The sequence below is a fragment of the Pipistrellus hanaki genome (genome assembly GCF_964339955.1).
Source record: "Pipistrellus hanaki genome assembly, chromosome: 20".
NCBI classification, from domain to species: domain Eukaryota; kingdom Metazoa; phylum Chordata; class Mammalia; order Chiroptera; family Vespertilionidae; genus Pipistrellus; species Pipistrellus hanaki.
In genome coordinates this window covers 539,584-560,602 of record NC_140522.1, presented here as the reverse complement: position 1 = coordinate 560,602, position 21,019 = coordinate 539,584, and the positions used below count along the sequence as shown (strand labels likewise).

The window sequence follows — 21,019 nt, the reverse complement described above, 5'->3', positions numbered from 1 at the left end:
CTCCATCCAGGGGCCAGGGACTCGAAAGGCTGGTCCAGCCCCTGTGGGTTCCCAGCCTCCAGGGCTCTGCGGGGTCCCAGGGGCCTCTGAGCCAGGAGGGAAGCCAGCCAGCCTGGGCTCAGGGAGGTCCGGCCGCATCAGCACGGCCACACAGCCTCATCCGTGGCACAGCCAGCCGGGATGGGGACGTGGGGTGGCCGAGAGGGCCCGGCCTCGGTCGGTGCCACCACCCCGGCCGGTGCAGGCCCTGGGGACCTGGGAGTCCTGTCCTCCCTCCCGGACCTGCCTCCGGGCTTGGGAGCCGGTGGCTCACTTTAGGCCTTTCCCCGTCCGAGCCGCTCGGCCGGCGGTGGAGTCCCCGTGAGAAGGATCGAGGAGATTGGGGAGCCAGGAGGAACAGGATGCAGGGCCTGGGGTATCCCTGGCCCTGCCCCTGGGAGGGGAGCCCTAACGTGGCCCTTTGGGGGGGCCCTTGGCTGGGGCACTCAGTCAGTATGAACTTATTTTTTTTTTTTTAATTTTTAAAATATATTTTATTGATTTTTTACAGAGAGGAAGGGAGAGAGACAGAGAGTTAGAAACGTCGATGAGAGAGAAACAGCGACCAGCTGCCTCCTGCACACCCCTCACCGGGGACGTGCCCGCAACCAACGTACATGCCCCTGACCGGAATTGGACCCGGGACCTTTCAGTCCGCAGGCTGACGCTCTATCCATTGAGCCGCACCGGTTTGGGCCGGTATGGACTTGTTGACGGCTCCTGGCCTGCGGGACAGAATGTGCCCCGGCCGCAGCCAGTGTGGCCTCCCATCCCCTCCTCCCCATCCCCCTCCGGGAAAGCCGATCTGCCCGGTCAGCCCGGTCAGCCCTCCGTCCGGGTCCAGCTGGACCGCGCTCAGTGACACCGCGTCCCGGGAACGGCCGCTGGAGCGCGCGGAGGAGGGGGCCTGGTCCGCTCCGCTGGCTCCCGGTGGAGCGTCCACCTAGGACACAGGAGGGCAGGGTTCCATTCCCGGCCGGGGCATACGCCAGGGCTGTGGGCTGGATCCCCAGTGGGGGGCGTGCAGGAGGCAGCCGATCCGTGATTCTCTCTCATTATGGATGCTTCTCTCTCTCCCCCCCGCCCCTTTCCTCTCTGAAATTAATTTTTAAAATATATAAATATTTTTTAAAAGGTGCCCTAACCAGTGTGGCTCAGTGGATAGAGCGCTGGCCTGCAGACTGAATGGTCTCCAGTTCGATTCCGGTCAAGGGCATGTACCTCGGTTGCGGGCACATCCCCAGTGGGGGGCGTGCAGGAAGCAGCTGATGGATGTTTCTCTCTCATCCATGTTTCTAGCTCTCTCTCCCTCTCCTTTCCTCTCTGTGAAAAATCAATAAAAAATATTTTTTTTTAAAAAGAAATAAGTAAAAAATAAAAAAAGGGCACTGCTCCTCCTCCTCAGCCGGGCCCGGGGTCCCAGGGTCAGGGAGCTCCGCCCCATCCGGACGGGACAGGCCCTCAGGGGTGCTCCCGGCCCTGACTCTGCACCCACCCTCCATGCACAGGTACCCCCCCTTCCCCCTGACCTTCCCCCCCACCCCCACCCCCACCCTCTGTGTGGCCTCCATCGCGAGCTGTGGGCGTCCTCGGAGGGCGACCGGAGGAGACATGGATGGAGGTTTCGGGGCTCTGGGTGCAGCTCTGAGTTTTGGGGTTCCCCTGCCACAGACCCGGCGAGGGCAGTGCCCCGGGGCCAACCCGCCCGGGCTTGCCCCCGCCCGGCTCTCTCGCTGGAAATCCCCTCCCACGCACCCGGCTCTCATCGGCTCCCAGCCCATAACTCCCTGACTCACCGGACGGATCCCTTTGGTGTGAGCACCCTGCCCCCTCGAGGGGCCCAGTCTGGGCCTGACGGGCATCGGGGCCACGTGGGCAGGCGGGGACTGGGCCGTGGGCTCGGGGCGCAGGCCGGGCAGCAGACTGTACCGTTTCCCGGGTCACGCTGGCCTCCGGGCGCTCCCTGGCCGTGAGCCTGGGCCGAGGGGACCCTGGGCCGAGGGGCAGGGACGTCAGACTGGCTGACCCCCCGGGAATGCCCGGCCTCAGCCAACCTGCCCCGGACAGCAGTGCCAACCTGGACTGAGGGCGAGTTACTGTGAGCCAGGCTCCGGGCTGGCCACTGGGGACACAGCTCTCTCTCTCTCTCTCTCTCTCTCTCTCTCTCTCTCTTTTTAAAATATGTTTTTATTGATTTCAGAGAAGGAGGGAGAGGGAGAGAGAGATAGAAACATCCAGAATGAGAGAGAATCATCGACTGGCTGCTTCCTTCCTGCAAGCACGGCCCGGGGGGAGGGGGCCGGCCCAGAGTCACACAGCTGGTTCCCCGGTCGGTGCCGCGGCTTGCCTGGGACATTGGCGTGGCTGCCGAAAGCTTCGCCAAAGCTCGGCTCCCTCCCTCTTCTGGGTGCAGGGCTCCCAGCACCCCGGGGTGCTGCTGACACAGGAAGCAAGTAAGACCGCAGCTGGACCTCCTGAGCCAGTCCCCAGTATGTGCTCGGTGCTTGCTGGCTGCTGCTATGGTCCTGGCAGGACTCCTCCCGCCTCCTGGCACATGGATTCTTTTATTTTATTATTGTTTTTTTATTATTTTATATATTTTATTGATTTTGTACAGAGAGGAAGGGAGAGAGATAGAGAGTTAGAAACATTAATGAAAGAGAGTCATCGATCAGCTGCCTCTTGCACACCCCCTACTGGGGATATGCCCGCAACTAAGGTCTATGCCCTTGACCGGAATCGAACCCGGGACCTTTCAGTCCCCAAGCCGACGCTCTATCCACTGAGCCACACCGGTTTTGGCTTTTTTTTAAATTATTATTTTATTATTATGTGTGTACATATCTTACCATTGCCCCCCCCCATACATACCCTCCCTCCTCAGAGGTTTTGTGTCCATTGGTTATGCTTATCTGCATGCATACAAGTCCTTCAGTTGATCTATTATCTCCCCCAGATCTCCCTACCCTCCCCGCTGTGATTTGACAGTCTGCTTGTTGCTTTATTTTATTTTATTATTATTTTTAAAATATATTTTATTGATTTTTTTTTTTTTTTTACAGAGAGGAAGGGAGAGGGAGAGAGTGAGAAACATTGATGAGAGAGAAACATCCATCAGCTGCCTCCTGCACACCCTCTACTGTGATGTGCCCGCAACCAAGGTACATGCCCTTGACCGGAATTCAAACCCGGGACCCTTCAGTCTGCAGGCTGATGCTCTATCCACTGAGCCACACCGGTTTCGGCCACACGGATTCTTTTAAAGGAGGCCTGGGGCCCTAGCAGGTTTGGTTCGGTGGAGAGAGCCGGGGTCGGCAAACTGCGGCTCGAGAGCCACATGCGGCTCTCTGGCCCCTGGAGTGTTTAGCAGAGGCCACCTCAGGAGTCCCCTAATTCAGTTCATCGCAATGTGCCTACCTAGAGAGTTTACGTTTAAAAAATGTGGCTCTCCAAAGAAATGTCGATCGTCGTCCTGTTTGTTGCTATTTGGCTCCGTGGACCAAGGAGTTTGCCCACCACTGGGACAGAGCGTTGGCGTGCAGACTGAAGGGTCTCAGGTTCAATTCTGGCCAAGGGCACCGGCCAGGGTTGCAGGCTTGATCCCCAGCAGGTGGCGTGCAAGAGGCAGCCGGCCCATGATTCTCTCATCGTGGATGCTTCTCTCTCATCATTGATGTTTCTCTCCCTCTCCCTCTCCCTTCCTCTCTGAAATCAATATATTAAAAAGGCCCCACAAAGCCCTAGCTGGTGTGGCTCAGTGGATAGAGCGTTGGCCTGCAGACGGAAAGCTCCCAGGTTTGATTCCTGTAAAGAGCACAGGCCTGCGGGCTCAACCCCCAGGTAGGGGTGTGTAGGAGGCAGCCAATCAACGATTCTTTCTCACCATGGATGTTTCTCTCTCCCTCTCCCTTCCTCTCTGACATCAATAATGTCAAAAAGGCTCCACAAGTGATTCTCACCATTGGGGGGCGGGGCGGGGAAGGGTTTGGAGTTGGGACCAGGGTGGCGGGAGGCAGGGCCCCGTCCCGCAGTTTGTCCCGGGGGTTCTTCCCCTGCTGGGCTCAGGGCCACCCCCTCCCTCAGGGTTCGTCACCCCCACACTTCACAGCGGCTCACCCCCCACTCTCCCTCCTCCCGGCCTCACTCCTCCATCTCTGTCCCCCGCCCCCAGGGGCCCCAAACAGGTGGTGAGGGCCCGGGGAGGAGGGAGGCCTCCTGAACGCCGCCTCGCACCCGGAGGGGGCAGACAGGGGGCGCTCTGCCCCGTGGCACCCTCCTGCCACCCTGCACCCCCGGCACCCAGCTCAGGGACGCCAGAGCCTGGGAGAGCCATGCCTGATCGGACACCACGACCCTTGCCCGCTCCTTGGGGTCAGTCCCCGCGTTGGGGGGACACAGTCCGAGGGAGCAGCCAGCACCTGGGGCTCCAGGTGAGGCCCCCGGAGGAGGGTGAGGCCCCAGGAGGAGGGGGAGTGGGGGGATGCTGGGCGCCGGCCTCCTGCTCCGATGCCACAGCGCCACCTGGCGGCGGGCCCTGCTCCCTGCAAGGTACCACCTCCCCCTCCAGGTGCCCGCCCTTCTCTCCAGCCCTCCCGCTCCCCTCCTCCCCCCTCACTACCCTGAGCTCAGGGGCTCCAGGGTCCGGGGATCACTCCAGGGGGGTGCGTCCAGGCCACACACACACACACACACACACACACACACACACACAATGGGCTGCTCAGGAAGGCGAGAGAGGCTGGGGGATCGGCCAGCTGTCGGGTGCAGAGACCTGCCCAAGCAGCCAGCAGAGGGCAGCGTGTCCTCAATGTTGGGCCCCAAACCGCCTCCCCTGTGGGCCTCCCCAGAGCAGAAGAGGATGCAGGTGTGTGTGGGGAGTCATCTATCCACCCATCCACCCACTCACCCATCTATCCCTCCATCCATCCACCCATCCACCCATCCATCCATCCACCCACCCATCTATCCCTCCACCCATCCATCCATCCATCCACCCATCCACCCATCCACCCACCCATCCACCCATCTATCCATCCACCCATCTATCCCTCCATCCATCCATCCACCCACCCACCCATCCCTCCACCCAACCACCCATCCATCCATCCACCCATCTATCCCTCCATCCATCCATCCACCCATCCATCCACCCACCCACCCATCAATCCACCCACCCATCCACCCATCCACCCATCCACCCACCCACCCACCCATCCACCCACCCACCCACCCATCCATCTATCCCTCCATCCATCCACCTACCCACCCATCCACCCACCCACCCCTCCAGCCATCCACCCACCAATCCACCCACCCACCCACCCACCCACCAATCCTCCTTCCCACCCAAACCCTCTGAGACTCCATGGGCACAGCCTGGGCTGGACCCAGATACCTTGTTTTATTTTTTTGTTTTAAAATATGTTTTTAAAAGATGTGGGGTTCGGTGAGGACCCCTTCCTGCTGTAGCCCCAGAACGAACCCCTCCACCCCCAGACCTCCCGCTCCCCCTGCTCACGGGGCCTCCCATCAGCTCCCCCCGCCCCCGCACCCCCCCCCCCCCCCCGCAGCGGCGTGACGGGAACCGGACACGGAGCTCGTTCTGATGGCTTTTATTGACCGAGTGAGGGGCAGCCTGCCTGCAGCCCCGGGCCCCGCCCTCCAGGCCCAGCCCCGCCCCCGAGCCCCTTCCTGTCCCTGGGAGGACCGGGCCGCCCTCTCCTGCTCCTGCTCCTGCTCCTGGGCTCTGACGGGGGCCGGGAAGGGAGGGGTGGGCAGCCGGGCCGGGCCGGGCAGGAGGGTCCTGGGCTCCGGGGCGGAGGGAGGGGTGTCCGGGCCGTGTGCCTCCGTGTCTGCGCGCTGAGCGAGTGGCTGTGGGCACTGGGCTGGGTGTGTGTGTGGAACGGGGGGGGGGCCTGGGGGCCCCGGGTCGGGGGGCGGAGCCGTCTCCCCTCAGAGCTGGGCCTCGGATAAACAGGGGTGGGTATTGGGGTGTCTCCTGGGGACCCCCCACCAGACCAGGAGCTGGGGAGGTCAGACCGTCTGCGGACTCCGGGATTCTCAGACCGGGGTGCTCTCCCACCCCACGGGGAAGGACACCGATTCACCCGCCGTCTCCAAGGTCACAGCCTCCAAGGTCACGGCCTCAAGGTCACGGCCTCCAAGGTCACGGCCTCAAGGTCACGGCCGAGGGAAGAGCAGGTGTCTCCTGGGGGCCAGGACCCTGCCTCCCGCCTCTCTGTCCCCTCCCCCCGCTCCGGGGACTCCTGAGCTGGGGGGACCCCCGGGCCTGTTCTGAGGGACACCCCCTTTCTCAGAGAGGAAGCTCTGGGGTGGGGAACCCACAGCCTCCCCTCTACGCCCTAAGACGGGGGCTCCGATGGTGGTGGAGGCTCAGCCGAGCACAGAGGCCTGTGCGTGTGGGAGAGGAAATCTGGGGAGCCCCTGAGGGGCGGCCTCAGGCTGACCCCAAACCAGAGGGGGCCAGACACCAGGTGCCGGCCAGCGGTGAGGGGCGTGGGCAGGGCTGAGGGGCGGCGCCGGGGGGGGGGGGTGGCGGAGGCTGCGGGAGGGGCGGTGGAGAGGCAGGTGGTGGTGGGGGTCCAGGGGGGGCGGGCGGCCTCACTCGGAGTGGACCAGCGCCCCCGCTCCCTGCCCGAAGCCAAAGCCCTTGGGCCCGAAGTTCTTGGCGTAGCATCCTGCGGGGGGAGAGGAGAGGGCCCCTGGAGGCAGGCACCCCGAGCTCCCCGTGCACCCCCAAACCCCACCGCGAGGAGGGTCCCGGCCCCGCCCTGCCCGTCCCCGACCCCCTGCGGCTCTGGCCAGGCCCCCCTGGGGGCCGTCCTCTCTGCAGGGCCTGACCTCACAGCCAGGGGGCGGTGTGCTCCGGACCGGGGCATCCCTGCCCCCCACCCCCGGCTCCTGTCCCCCCAACACCCACCTTTGCAGTAGATCTCGCCGTCCTTGTCGGCCAGCGTGGTGGACTCCAGGCCTTTGCCGCACTTGGCGCAGCGGAAGCAGGACTTGTGCCAGGACTGGGGGGCGGGAGCCACGGTCAACGCTGCCCCTGGGACCAGGGTCCCCCATCCCCATCCCCATTCCTCTCCCCCCGTCCCTGTCCCCTGTCCCTGTCCCCCGTCCCTGTCCCCCGTCCCCAACCCAGCCCCTGTCCCCCGTCCCTGTCCCCCATCCCTGTCCCCCGTCCCTGTCCCCGTCCCTGTCCCCCGTCCCCGTTCCCCAGCCCCAGCCCCAGCCCCAGCCCCTGACGGAATGAGGTAGGAATCGACTCAGCCAGGGCTGCGGGGAGGGAGCCACTGTGAACGCTGCCCTGGCGGACCAGGATCCCCTGTCCCTGTGCCCCATCCCTGTCTCCTTCCCTGTCCCCCGTCCCCGTGCCCCAGCCCCAGCCCCAGCCCCTGACGGAATGAGGTAGGAATCGGCTCAGCCAGGGCTGCGGTGGAGGGGCCAGCCATGGACACTGCCCCGGGGACCCAGGTCCCGGTCCCTCTCCCGCTCCCCCCTCCCGGGCAGCTTTCCCGGTGGGCCGGCCGCCTGGCCAGAGGGTCCCTGAGCCAGTGCGTCTGGTGTGACTCTGGAAGGAGGACCCGCTGTGAGGTGCACTGAGCTCGGCAGGGAAGGCCCAGAGGAGCTGGGGGTGAGGGCCCCCACACGGGGCCCAGGGGAGCAGCTGGCAGGGACGGAGCCGCTCAGAAACCAGCTCTGGCCCGGGCGATGGCGGCGCAGGCTCCAGGGGGGGGTGCAGGCGGCCCTGCCAGAGGCAGGCGGCACCAGGCCCGGCAGAGCCAGGCCTTTTAAGGCAAAGGGCCTCCCTCTGCACAGCCCCGTCCTGGCTGGAGGCGCGGAGACAGGCTGACCAGCTGGGCTGTCCTGGCCGCCAGGGACCGCTGACGCTGTGCGCGCTGCCTCCTCCTCCTCCTCCCGGACAGGGGGACACGGGAGGGGGGGACACGGGAGGGGGCCCACACCCCAGCCCCTGCCCAGAGCCCTGCCCGGGGCTCCCCCTGCTGGAGGGGGAGGACTCACATGCAAACCACACCCTCCGCTCAGGGCCTCACCCCCCCCCACCCCCACCCCGTCTCCTGTGCCCCGGGCGCCCCCCTCCAGGTCTTCCCCCCCCCTCCCGTCTCCCGGGCCCCGCCCCCCGTCTCCCCCACACACACACCGTCTCCCGGGCCCCCCTCACCTTGCCGGCACCGATCACCTTCTCGGCGGCGTAGACGGCCTGGCCGCAGCGGGGGCAGCGCTCGGAGCCCCCGATCTTCTGGGCGAACTTGGAGGCGTTGGGGTTGGTGGTGGGCCTGTGGCCGGGGGCCCTGCAGGCGGGGGGCGAGGTGGGTCTGTGTCCCGTGGGGCGGGCAGGGGCCGCTCTCCCGGCGGGGCCGGGGCCAGGGCCCCGGGGGCTCTGGGGGGGCGCCCAGGGCCCCCCGATGCCGTGCTGGCCCCCTGGGGACGCCCCGCGGGCGGGGGTGTCTGCGGGCGGCGGGCGGGGGGCGGGCGGCGGGCGGGGCCCCGTACTCACTCCTCATGCCGGATGCCCAGCGACTCGCCCTTGTCGGTGCTGAGCGTGCCTGCGCCCTGGCCGTAGCCGTAGCCCTTGGGGCCGTACTTCTTGCCGTAGCAGGAGCGGCAGTAGATCTCCTCTCCGTGCACGGCCACCGTCGTGCTGTCCAGGTTCTTCTTGCAGACCACTGGGGGCGGAGGGGGGGGGGGGGCGGGTGGTGAGGCCCGGGCTCCCTCAGCCCCGCAGCCCTCCACCCCCGGGGCCAGCGGGCGGACGGGGGACTGCGGTGAGGCCCGGCTCCCTCAGCCCCACAGCCCTGCGCCTCCCGGTGAGGCCCGGCTCCCTCAGCCCCCCAGCCCTCCACCCCCTGGTGCCGGCGGTAAGGTCCCGGCTCTCCCTCTCCCCGCAGCCCTGCGCCTCCCGGGGCCGGCGGGAGGAGCGAAGCCCAGGCTGACCCGGGCTCCTGGAGGCCTCCACTCTGCCCACGAGAAAGATCCCGTGTCTCGTGTCCCGTGTCCCATGACCCCGACAGGAGAGGAGAAAAAAGACAGGAAAGGCCGAAACCAGTGTGGCTCAGTGGATAGAGCGTCAGCCTGCGGACTGAAGGGTCCCGGGTTCGATCCCGGTTAAGGGCATGGACCTTGGTGGCGGGCACATCCCCAGTGAGGGGGTGTGCAAGAGGCAGCTGGTCGGTGTTTCTCTCTCATCAACGTTTCTAGCTCCCTAGCTCTCTTCCTTCCTCTCTGCAAAAAATCAATAAAATATATTAAAAGTAAAAAGAGAGAGAGAGAGAGAGAGAGAGAGAGAGAGGAAGGAAGGGAGGGAGGGCAGCGGGGTCAGGAGGGAGGATCCGTGTCTCCTCGGGGGAGGGGGTGCAGGTGGAGCAATGCGCCCCAAAGGAAAGTTTAGCATTTATTTATCGTTATTTTTAAAACACATTTCCTTTTTTATTTTAATATGATTTTTATTGATTTTTTTTTTTTTTTTTTTTTTTTTGCAGAGAGGAAAGGAGAGGAAGAGAGAGTTAGGAACATCCATGAGAGAGAAACATCCATCCGCTGCCTCCTGCACGCCCCCCACTGGGGATGTGCCCGCCACCAAGGTGCATGCCCTTGACACTGGCATCGAACCCGGGACCCTTCCGTCCGCAGGCCGATGCTCTATCCACGGAGCCACGCCGGTGAGGGCCTCATTTCCGTTTTTTAAGTGTATTTGTATTGATTCCAGAGAGGAAGGGAGAAGGAGAGAGGGAGAGAGAGAGAAACATCCGTGAGGAGAGAGAATCACGGACCGGCTGCCTCCTGCACGCCCCCCACTGGAGATGGAGCCCGCACCCCGGGCCTGTGCCCTCACCGGGAATCCAACCCGGACCTCGCCGGGAATCGAACCGGGACCTCCCCGGCCGGCTGGGCCCTGTGCTGAGGCAGGAAAGGCTCCCGGGCTCCCCCTCCCTGACGGGGCGAGCAGAAGCCTTGGGGAGCGGGAGCACCTGGGGGTGCTGACGGGGGGGGGGGGGAGGAGGGGAGGCCTGGGCGGGGGTGGGGGGCAGGGGGGCAGCACAGGGCTCTGGGGGAGCAGGCAGAGCGGAGCCGGGCGGCGGGCGATGGTCAGAAGGATCTAGAAGTCGGGGTTCAGTCTGCACGGCAGGGAGCCCCCCGAGGACCACCTGCAGGCCGGGGTCCCCTTGTGGCTGAGCTCCCGGGGTGCCTGGCGGAGAGACCCGGGGGATGGACCCCCGCCTCGGCTCCCTGCGGCCGGTCCCGGGACGCCCCGTTCGCGCCGGGCCTTTCCGGATGCCGGTCCCCCACCTCCCGCCCTAGAAGGGAATGTGGCGCCGGCCGGCTGCTCCCCGAGCCCGGAGGCGGCGGCGGGGAGCGGCGGGAGCTCCGTATTTGGCCGCCCCGGGCGCTGGAATGAGGTGGGGACCTCGAGGACGGGACCAGAGGGGCCTTATTTAGTCTGGAGCCTCCAAACCCGGGCGCAGAGGGAGGGGGGCTGGCCCTCTAACGGCAAGAGGGGGCCCCCCCTCCCGGCTGCAAGGAGCCCAGCTTCGAACCTCCCGGGAGGGAGGGGGGAGGGGGGAGGAGGGAGGAGGGGACCGAGGGGGAGGGGACGGGCAGGGCTGCTCCGGGGCTTTCTGTCCCGTCCCCCCCCCCCCCGCACGAGTTTGAGGGGGGCACACTGAACCCCGATGCTTAAGGAATGTCCTGGGACCAAATTTGGAGCCGAGGAAGTGGGTGTCCCCACCCCCCTCCCGCCGAGGAGCTGAGCATTCCTGCCAGCCGATCCCATGGGCGTGCACCTACTGTGTGCGAGGCACCTACTGTGCGCAGCCGCAGGAGCGCAGGGCAGGCCCCCTCCGCCCCTGCTCCCGTGTCAAAGGCCAGGCTCCCCGAGTCCGCCTGTTGCTTCATCCTGCCTTCCCGTCCGTCCCAGACCCTGAGCGGGAATGTGGGCGCCGAGCCCAGCCGAGCCCAGAGCCAAGGGCCGCGATGGTCAGGGGGCCTCTGGGGACACCCTCGGGCCCGGCCGGCGGGAGCTGCGGCCCTTCCCGCCGGCTGGGCCCGGGCCCCGCGACCGCTCTCTCTCTGCCTTAGAAGGAAACGTCCGGGGACCCGGAGGGTCACTCGAGCCGGATGCAACCCCCTCTCCCTCCAAACGGGCGGGCGGCTGAGTGCCCGCGGCCGGACTGACACCGGGAACCAGCCCCGCCTGCCCTGCCCCGCCCTGCCGGTGGGCACCCCCTGCGCTCTGACCCCAGAGGCCCCAGGGACCGGAGCCCGCTCCCCACATGGGGCTGTTGGCTTCGCCCCCTCCAGCCCTGCTCTGCCGCTTGGCTTTTTAATTTTTTTAAAATATATTTTACTGATTTTTTACAGAGAGGAAGGGAGGGAGATAGAGAGCTAGAAACATCGATGAGAGAGAATCATCCATCAGTTGCCTCTTGCACACCCCCCACTGGGGATGTGCCCGCCACCAAGGTCCATGCCCTTGACTGGAATCGAACCTGGGACCCTTCCGTCCGCAGGCTGACGCTCTATCCACTGAGCCACACCGATCAGGGCAACTTTTTTTTTTTTTTTTTTAATATATTTTTTATTGAGTCTAGAGAGGAAAAAGAGGGAAAGAGAGAGAGAGAGACATCCGTGATGAGAGAATCACGGACTGGCTGCCTCCTGCACGCCCCACACTGCGATGGAGCCTGCCACGTGGGCCTGTGCCCTGACCGGGAATCGAACCCTGACCTCCTGGCTCACAGACTGACGCTCAACCACGGAGCCACACCGACCGGGACACACGACCTGACTCGCACAACTGTTTCGAATCGTCCACACCTCCTCACGCCCTCGCCCCTGAATGCCTGACGAGGCCGCCCCCACAGGCAGCACTGCAGGGGGGAGGGGAGATGAGGAGGGGGGGATTGGCCACAGCTGGCCTCCTGGTCGGTGATGAAGCAACATCCGAAAGCACAGAGGCTCCCGGGGCCCCAGCAGCCCGGACCCTCCTTCTGGCCAAGACCAAGCCTTCTCATTCCCCCCGGAAAAGTCAGCGGCCTCCACATTCCTCAGGGACCTGAGCTGCTGATAACAAGATGCTGCTGTTGGTGAGTGGACCAGGGCCAGCTGGCTCCTCATTCACCAGACCCTGCCCTTTCCCTTCCTCTCTGACATCAATAAAAACATCTATAGCCGAAACTGGTGTGGCTCAGTGGTAGAGCGTCGGTCTGCGGACTGAAAGGGTCCCAGGTTCGATTCCGGTCAAGGGCATGTACATTGGTTGCGGGCACATCCCTGGTAGGGGGTGTGCAAGAGGCAGCTGGTCGATTTTTCTCTCTCATCGACGTTTCTAGCTCTCTGTCCCTCTCCCTTCCTCTCTGTAAAAAATCAATAAAATATATACATTTTTAAAAAACACACATCTATATATATAAAAGCCTAGTACGCAAACGGTCCCCTCCGTAGCTCAATGGATCGCTATGACGTGCGCTGACCACCTGGGGGCGGCGCGGGGCGAAGGAAGACCCCGGCCGGCAGCTGGAAGGCCCCGATCGGCCCCGATCGCTGGCCAGGCCTAGGGACCCTCCCCTCGCACACATTTCGTGCCTCTAGTGTTTTAATAAAACAAAACAGACCCCGACAGAAACCCTGACCGCAGGACCGGCTGAGACCTGGGCCGTCCCGGTGTCCCCTCTGCCTGCTTTCCAGGGCAGCCTGTCGGCTGAAGATGCCCCGTATTCGAACCCGGATCCTCGGCTCTGATCGCAAGGAGCTGGGGGTGCCTCCCCAGGATGTACCCCTCCTAGGTGCCAGGAGCACACCCCCGTCCGGGCACAGCAGAGGGTGAGGAGGCAGGGTCCCTGGGACGCCGAGGGCTCCCGGCCGCCTGCCGGGTACCTGCGGCCTGCTCCCCCTCGCCCCCACCCTGTCCCGGCTGGGGTGGCAGCGAGACCAAGGATCCCGGGCCCCCCGAGGCCTGTCCCAGGCTGTGGGCGTCGCAGGAAGGGAAGGGACCGAGGTGAGGGCTTGACCCGGAGCGGGAGGATGGACGGGAGGACGGGGCTGCCGGCCTGGCCTCCGAACCAGGGATGGATCACCCACAGGCCGGCAAATGCTCCTCCCAGACCCTCCTCCCTCTCCGGGCGCGGGACGGAGGCAGAGAGAGGGAGGGCAGAGCGAGTGGAAAGTTTCCCTGACCGCGTCCCCGCCGCCTGGCGCTCGGCCCGCACCCGCCCGCCCGCCCGCCCGCCGCCCCCACCGGCCGCCGGGCCTGTGTCGGCTTGGACAGAAGCTTCCGGGGAACAAAGGGCCCTTAAGTGCCTCCCGCCACCCCCCCCCCCCACCATTCCCCCGCTCCCCCCTCCACCTCGCTCCCCCCGTTAGCCGGGGCTGTGGCCAAAGGTCAAGCTGTTTACAGCCCACTCGGGGCAGCTCCCTGGGGCTCCGGCAGGCCGGCCCTGGGGTGCCCCCCGCCCCGTCCCCCGTCCCCATGGCAACCCCAGGCAGGTGTACTCACTGCACAGGAAGCAGGACTTGTGAAAGCTGCTGCCCTCGCACTGCACCTCCTCGGCGAAGTACACCGTCTTCTGGCACACCCCGCACTTCTTGCCTCCTCCCCAGTTTGGCATCCTGGACCTGGGCAGGGAGACGGGCGTGAGCCCCCGGTGAGGGGACCCCGGTCGGCAGGGGCGGACCACCGGCTCAGGAGACACAGCAGGAGACACGGGAGGAGAGACAGGAGGAGAGATGGGAGGAGAGACGGCCAGTCCCGGCCGGCGTGGCTCCGTGGACAGGGCGTGGGCCTGCGGGCCGTTTTCTCCGTGGCGACCCCAACTTCCAGCCACGCAGCGTGGCCCGGCCTCACCTGACCACCCCTGGCTCCTGGCTCCTGGCTCCTGGCTCGGGGAGGGGCCAGGATACACTGTCTTTTTTAAAAATATATTTTATTGATATTTTACAGAGAGGAAGAGAGAGGGATAGAGAGTTAGAAACATCGATGAGAGAGAATCATCCATCAGCTGCCTCTTGCACACATACACACACACACACACACACACACACACACACACACCCCACTGGGGATGTGCCCGTAACCAAGGTGCATGTCCTTGACCAGAATCGAACCCGGGACCCTTCAGTCCGCAGGCTGATGCTCTGTCCACGGAGCCACACAGGTGTCAGCTTTTTAATATATTTTATTTGTTGTTTTTTTTAACAGAGAGGAAGGGAGAGGGATAGAGAGCCAGAAACATCGATGAGAGAAAAACATCGACCAGCTGCCTCCTGCACACCCCCCTACTGGGGATGTGCCTGCAACCAAGGTCCATGCCCTTGACCGGAATTGAACCCGGGACCCTTCAGTCCGCAGGCCGACGCTCTATCCACTGAGCCACACCAGTTTCAGCAGGATACACTGTCCTGAGGGCAGCGATACAGAAGAAGGGGGCTGTGGGGGCTCCGAAGGGGGGCGGGGAATAACTTGATGTTCTGAGAGAACCTTCTGGAAGCAGCCCCTCCTCCCTCCCTCCCTCCCCGCAGTGAGGACTGGGGAGCAGGGGACTCTGGGCCGTTGTCCCCAGAGGGGCGGGCAGGCCCGGGCGGCTGACAGCTGGGAACACAGAGCCCCAGAGACAAAGGAGGCCCAGTGTGCGCTGACATCACCGAGCCCCAGAGCTCAGCCAAAGCCTCTGAATCCTCCCGTTTAAAGGAACCAACAAAAAAGGAGAAAAGAAACATAGAAAAAACAAACTCCCTTTTACGGTCGAAGCCAGTTCCTTTGTGACCGAACACATCCCCCCGCCAGCCAGAGACAGGGATCCATTCCCAGGACGCGGCCTCTGGAATCCCGGTCCCCATCCCCCTCCATGGCTGCCTCTGCTCTACAACCATCCCTGGCTCCCTGGTGCCTGAGAAAATCAAGCCCCCCCCCCCCCCCCCAGCATCGCCCAAGGCACAGCCTCCACTCACTTTCCAGCTCCATCGCCTGTCACTGCCCCTCACCCACTAGCGATTTATTTTTATTTAAAAAAAATATATTTTATAGAGTTTTTTTTTACAGAGAGGAAGGGAGAGGGAGAGAGAGTCAGAAACACCGATGAGAGAGAAACATCCACCGACTGCCTCCTGCACGCCCCCCGCTGGGGATGTGCCCGCCACCAAGGTCCATGCCTCTGACCGGAATCGAGGCCGGGGCCCTTGAGTCCGCAGGCTGACGCTCTATCCACCGAGCCACACCGGTCAGTGCTGGTTTATTTCTTAATATTTATACTAATTTCAGAGAAGAAGGGAGAGTGGGGGAGAGAGAGAGATGGACACATCCACGAAGAGAGAGAAACATGGATCGGCTGCCTCCTGCACGCCCCGCACTGGGGATCGAGCCCACAACCCGGGCCTGTGCCCTGACCGGGAATCGAACCCTGACCTCCTGGGACATACGTGGATGCTCTACCCCTGGTGACAGAATCGCTGAGTCAGCCCTTCAGTGCCCGGGGCAGGGCCTGGCCGGAGGAAGTGGTGGGTCAGGCCTGTGCAGAGCTGGGGGAGGGGGGGCTGGAGCCATGCCGCCGTCCCTCCCCACCTGGCTGTGACGGGTTAGTGACCACTGTCCGGCCGGCCTCCCCGCCCAGGCCTGGACTGGCCACGGCTGACGCACGTCCCAGACACGCCCGCAGGTAGGGTTTCTCTGACAGCACCTGACTCTGCACCCACCGTCCTCGGACCCCTCCCCCATCCCCGGGGACCACCCTCAGGCACCCCCAGTCCACCCCCACTCCCCCCCACTTTCTGCCGTGGGGACTCCTGGTTCAGCAAGAATTCAGGGCTTGCCTAAACCGGTGTGGCTCAATGGATAGAGCGTCGGCTTGGGGACTGAGGGGTCCCGGGTTCGATTCCGGTCAAGGGCATGGACCTTGGTTGCGGGCACATCCCCGGTAGGGGGTGTGCAGGAGGCAGTGGTTGATGTTTCTCTCTCGACATTTCTAACTCTCTCTCTCCCTTCCTCTCTGTAAAAAAATCAATAAAATATATTTTTTTAAAAACAAACAGAAAAGATAAACCATCTCAGAGGTGGACGGTCCTTACGTGCCCGGGGGAGACCCTGCCCTGGTCCAACCGGTCCCGTCCGGCTCTGCGTCCGGTGGAAAAACCCCGCCTCTCTGCCCCCCCCCCCCCCCCCCGCCCCAGCTCGCATTCCGGGGCCACAGAGCACCTCCTGGGCCGAGCCAGGTCCCCACCCACGCACGCGGTCCGGGCGGGACCTGCCAGGTGTTTGCCGAGTTGGAGGTGAGCTCGCACGTCAGCTGAGCCCCGTGGAATCCGGCCAGGTGCATGGCTCCCAGCCCCACCCCGGGCCCCGGGGCAGGAGGGCAGCCAAGGGGAGGGCAGCCAAGGGGAGGGTGGGCCCGGGCTCAGGGTTCGGGGCCTGCACCTTGGAGGTGGCACCGCCCAGCCCAGGACGCGACCTCCCGGGAAGGAATGGTGGTGGTGGGCCGGGGTCACGCCTTTTCTCCTTTTCTTTTCTTTCTTTCTTTCTTTCTTTCTTTCTTTCTTTCTTTCTTTCTTTCTTTCTTTCTTTAAATATATTTTATTGATTTTTTACAGAGAGGAAGGGAGAGAGAGATAGAGAGCTAGAAACGTCAATGAGAGAGAAACATCGACCAGCTGCCTCTTGCACACCCCCTACCGGGGATGTGCCCGCCACCAAGGTCCATGCCCTTGACAGGAATCGAACCCGGGACCTTTCAGTCCGCAGGCCGACGCTCTATCCACTGAGCCACACCGGCTTCGGCCTTTTCTCCTTTTCTATCTTTGCTCTGATTTCAGAGAGGAAGGGAGCGGGAGGGAGAGAGAAACATCAATGGGATGTGCGAGAGGATCGCGGACCGGCTGCCTCCCGCACGCCCCACCCTGGGGATCGAGCCCGCAACCCGGGCCTGTGCCCTGGACCGGGAATCGAACCTGGGACCTCCTGGTTCCTGAGTCAGTCAAAGCTCCACCACAGAGCCATACCTGGCTGGGCTCACTCACCAGCCAGGATTAGTCTGGAGTCCTGATCGCAAGTCTCCTCCCCAATCAGGGAGCCGGCAGCACCCCAGGCCGGTGGCCCCAGCTCTGCCGGGCCCCCCAGCTCAGCTCGCTCACTCTCTGTGTTGAGTTTTCGCCCCAAGACCACGTCCCGGGGCCCTTGTGGGGCGGTAAGTGACAAAGGGGGGGGGTCTCCCCGTGCCTCCTCCTTTCCTGCTGGCCCCCCAACGCCTGGCACCGCTCAGCTCTGCCCCCACCCCACCCCCCGGGAGCTCTGAAACCTGAGGGTCCGCCGAGGCAGACGCGGGGGCCTGTGGTTTCAGAATTCCAAGGCCCTTCCCGGGAAACCCCGTACGATCAGGCTTCTGTGCTCCCCCTGGAAGGGTGCCAGCGTCGAGGGGTGACCGTCGGCCACCCCAGGCGAAAGGCCTGCATGACCTCCCTTCCATCCGTTTTTTAAAAACAAGTTAGCGCCCGGCCGGCCGGCCCGGCTCCGCGGTGGAGCGTCCACCTGGGAACCAGGAGGTCCCAGGTTCGATCCCTGGTCAGGGCACAGGCCCGGGTTGGGGGCTGGATCCCCGGGGGGGGGGGTGTGTGTGTGTGTGCAGGAGGCGGCCGACCCATGATGCTCTCTCCTCATGGATGTTCTCTCTCTCTCTCTCTCTCTCTCTCTCTCTTTCTCTCTCTCTCTTTCTCTCTCTCTCTTTCTCTCTCTCATCCTTCTCCCCTCCCTTCCTCTATGAAATCAATACAAATATACGTTGAAAACTTTAAAAATTAGGTAAGACAAGTTAGCACTCTTCTCTTATTAAATGAAAAATGAGAAAGGTTGTTTGCAGCTGACGTCCCAGGTAAGGTAGGCGGTGGGCACCCCGGGCCGGGCGGTGGGGGCTCTGGCTGCTCTGGCTGCCCCCTCCCCCCGCGCCCCCCCCCCCCCCCCCCCCCGAGGCGGGAGGAGCCGGCCGCCTTCCTGGGGAAGCTGTGGAAGTGCGGCCCACCGGCCGGCCGGCGCCTCCTCCGTATTTACACACTTTACCGTACATGGGCATCCCTGGGCCATGACGTCAGCCCAGCCGGATTCCTGGGAAGCTGCGTCTGCGGCCAGGCGTCTCCATGGCGATGACTGACAGCTGGGCGCCCCAGGCTGCCGTCAGCAGGCCCCCGGCCCAGCCCCGCCCCCGCCCCCAGCCCCCGGCGTGTGTGTGTGTGTGTGTGTGTGTGTGTGTGTGTGTGTGTGTGTGGCCTGTGTCTGTGTGCGTGTGCATATATGTGCACGTGTGTCTATGTGTGCACAGCTGATCCTTACTCTTTTCCTGCAAACCCGGTCCCCACATTCAAGCACACAGGGACCTGAAAATGTACCCACTGGGCCCGGCTGGGGTGGCTCCGTGGTTGAGCGTCGACCTAGGATCCAGGAGGTCGGGGTTCGATTCCCGGTCAGGGCACAGGCCCGGGGTGCGGGCTCGATCCCTGAATAGGGGCGTGCAGGAGGCAGCCGGTCCGTGATCCTCTCTCGTCGTGGATGTTCCTCTCTCCCTCCCTCTCCCTCCCTCTCTGAGATCCACAGAAACATCTAACATTTCTCTAAAAGGCCGTCTCCCCTCGCCCGCTCCCGGGAAAGGCGGCCGGCGGCCGGGGGCGGGCTGTGAGGTTTGTGCGTTCCCGGCTCCGCCACCGGCCACTCTCCCCCCTCCCTCACGTGCCTCTGTCCCGGCCGGACGTGTGCCAATCGGCAACCCAGGGTCAGCGCGGTGCCCCCGTGGCCTCTCCCCGGCCGGAACCCTGGCTCCCGGGGCAGACGCTGGCCATGAAGAAAGCAAACAGGGGGGCCAGGAAGGAAGGGGGGCCGGGGGCAGACGGGGACAGGGTGCCGGGCGGTGGCCCTGTGTTCCTCACGGGTAACCAGCAGCCCAGGCCCCAGCCAGCGGGGTCCTGCCCCCCAGCTTCTCCCTGCGAACCCCCCAGCAGCCCAGGCCCCAGCCAGCGGGGTCCTGCCCCCCAGCTTCTCCCTGCGAACCCCCCAGCAGCCCAGGCCCCAGCCAGCGGGGTCCTGCCCCCCAGCTTCTCCCTGCGAACCCCCCAGCAGCCCAGGCCCCAGCCAGCGGGGTCCTGCCCCCCAGCTTCTCCCTGCGAACCCCCGGACCCTCTGCAGGGAGGGACCGGCCCCTCTGGCCCCTCGCCCCCGGCCCGGACCACGCCCTGGGCCAGACACATGTCCTTCCCCGTCCACCCCTCGGCCCCACATCCTCTCTCCGGGGCCCAGGGTCCTTCCCAGCGGGAAGGCCGCCTGAGGACAGCGGGGGGCTGGGGCGAGAGGATGAGGGGGAGAGCGGGGGGAGCTGAGCTCATGCACCAGCCCCCTCCCCCCAAACCCCAGCTGGGGGGCCGGGGGTGGGGAGAAGGCAGGGGGAACCCCAGTGTGTCCCAGGCCCCGCGCTCCAGCCCCAAAGGGAACTGAGCAGCGAGAAGTCACTGGTCAGAGGTCACACGGGGTCAAGAGGCAGCCAGCCCCAGACTCGGGGTGCCTCTCGGGACCCCAAGGCTACCCTCTGGGCTGGAAGGGGCCTGCCCCTCACCCTCCCCATCGGTCGGGGATCAGGGCCTGGCCTCACCCACTGCCCCGGGGCCAGCCTGGAGCCCCAGCCCCTGAGGCCAGCAGGGGGACCGTCAGACCGGTCTCCCGCCAGCGCCAGCGAGCAGACAGAACACCTGCCCGGGGGACAGAACCCGGGGACCCGGGTTCGATTCCGGGTCAGCGCACAGGCCCGGGGTGTGGGCTCAATCCCCACTGTGGGGCGTGCAGGAGGCAGCCGGTCCACGATTCTCTCCCATGTCTGTCTGTCTGTCTGTCTGTCTCTCCCTTCCTCCCTCAAACCAATAAAAACATATTTTAAAACAAAGCGGAACTCCTGCGCGCCGGGTAACACATGCACCTGGCTGTGCAGACTGAGCTCCGCACCAGCCGCCCCCCCGCCCCAGCCTTTAGGGACGAAGGTCCCCCGGCACCCGGGGCGGGTTCTTCGGGCTCCAGAGTTGGGGGCGTAGGGGGAGCCTCGCGCGTCCACCCGGGTCCCTTGGGGGGTGAAAACGCACCCCAAGTCCCGAAAACTCCCCCAGGCCGGAGGGGGGAGAGGGGAGGGGGGGGGCCCGATGTTCTCCTCCCGCATCCGCCGGACCAGGAGCCCCGGGGGCGCGCAAAGTGGGACCGGCGGGCGGCGGGGACCCCGGTCCGGGCACGTGGGCGCCCGGCGGGGAGGCACCCCGCGCCCCCGGAACCAGAAGCGCCGCCGCCGCCGCCGGGCAGACCGCGCTCCGCCCCGCCCTCGGCGCCCCGATCGCCCCACTTTCCCCAACTTCCGGGGGACGCGCGGGGGCCCCGGGCGCAGGGGGCGCAGCGGGGCGGAGAGGCCGGCGCCCTCGCTGGGGGCCCGCCTGGCCGGGGCTCCCCCCGCGGGCGGCTGTCGGGGCGACCCCCCCGGGGGGCACTCACCTGCGCGGGGGGCCGGGAGGCTCAGCAGGAAGCGCTGGGCGATCGGAGTCCCGTGCGCTCCGGGCCCCGCGCGCGCCGTTTTGTCGCCGGGAAGGCGTGTCCGCCCCGCCCCGGGCTCTGCACTCAGCACCGCGGTGACGTCAGGCCCCGACCCGGGCAGCGGAGGGGGGTGCAGGGGTGCAGGGGGAGCGGGAGGAGTTGGGGGGACCGGACAGACGCGGCCCTGGCTGGCCCCGTGGACCCACTGTGCGCTCAGACCCTCCCACGGGGCTCCCGTTAGCCAGAGGGTAAGGCGGCCCTGAGACTGAGGCCCTGAGGACGCCGCGCCCCCAGGGAATTGGGGGGGGGGGGCGGGGGACATTGGAGAGATCTATGGTTGGGTGTCCCGGGCGGCAGGGGGTGGGGGCCACATCTGGGCGCCGGATGAGACAGGCCTGAGCTGGGGACTGC

General features: G+C 65.0%; 1 protein-coding gene across 2 annotated transcripts in view; it reads right to left on the bottom strand.

The window, feature by feature from the left end:
- Positions 1 to 20,700, bottom strand: part of CSRP1 (cysteine and glycine rich protein 1) — a 63,288-nt gene extending 42,588 nt beyond the window's left edge. Inside the window, exons 1-6 of one of the 2 annotated variants that reach the window (XM_084868593.1) lie at positions 20,570 to 20,700; positions 13,574 to 13,692; positions 8,579 to 8,747; positions 8,243 to 8,372; positions 6,980 to 7,073; positions 6,654 to 6,737 (exon numbers count right to left, since the gene is read on the bottom strand). In XM_084868593.1, the coding sequence (XP_084724719.1) occupies positions 6,661 to 6,737; positions 6,980 to 7,073; positions 8,243 to 8,372; positions 8,579 to 8,747; positions 13,574 to 13,685 (582 nt within the window). In that variant the 5' untranslated portion in view covers positions 13,686 to 13,692; positions 20,570 to 20,700 and the 3' untranslated portion in view covers positions 6,654 to 6,660. Of the gene's footprint in view, positions 1 to 5,636; positions 6,738 to 6,979; positions 7,074 to 8,242; positions 8,373 to 8,578; positions 8,748 to 13,573; positions 13,693 to 20,569 lie in introns of those variants that run through there. The other variant, XM_084868594.1, reaches the window with a different exon arrangement.
- Between the last annotated feature and the right edge of the window lie 319 nt (positions 20,701 to 21,019).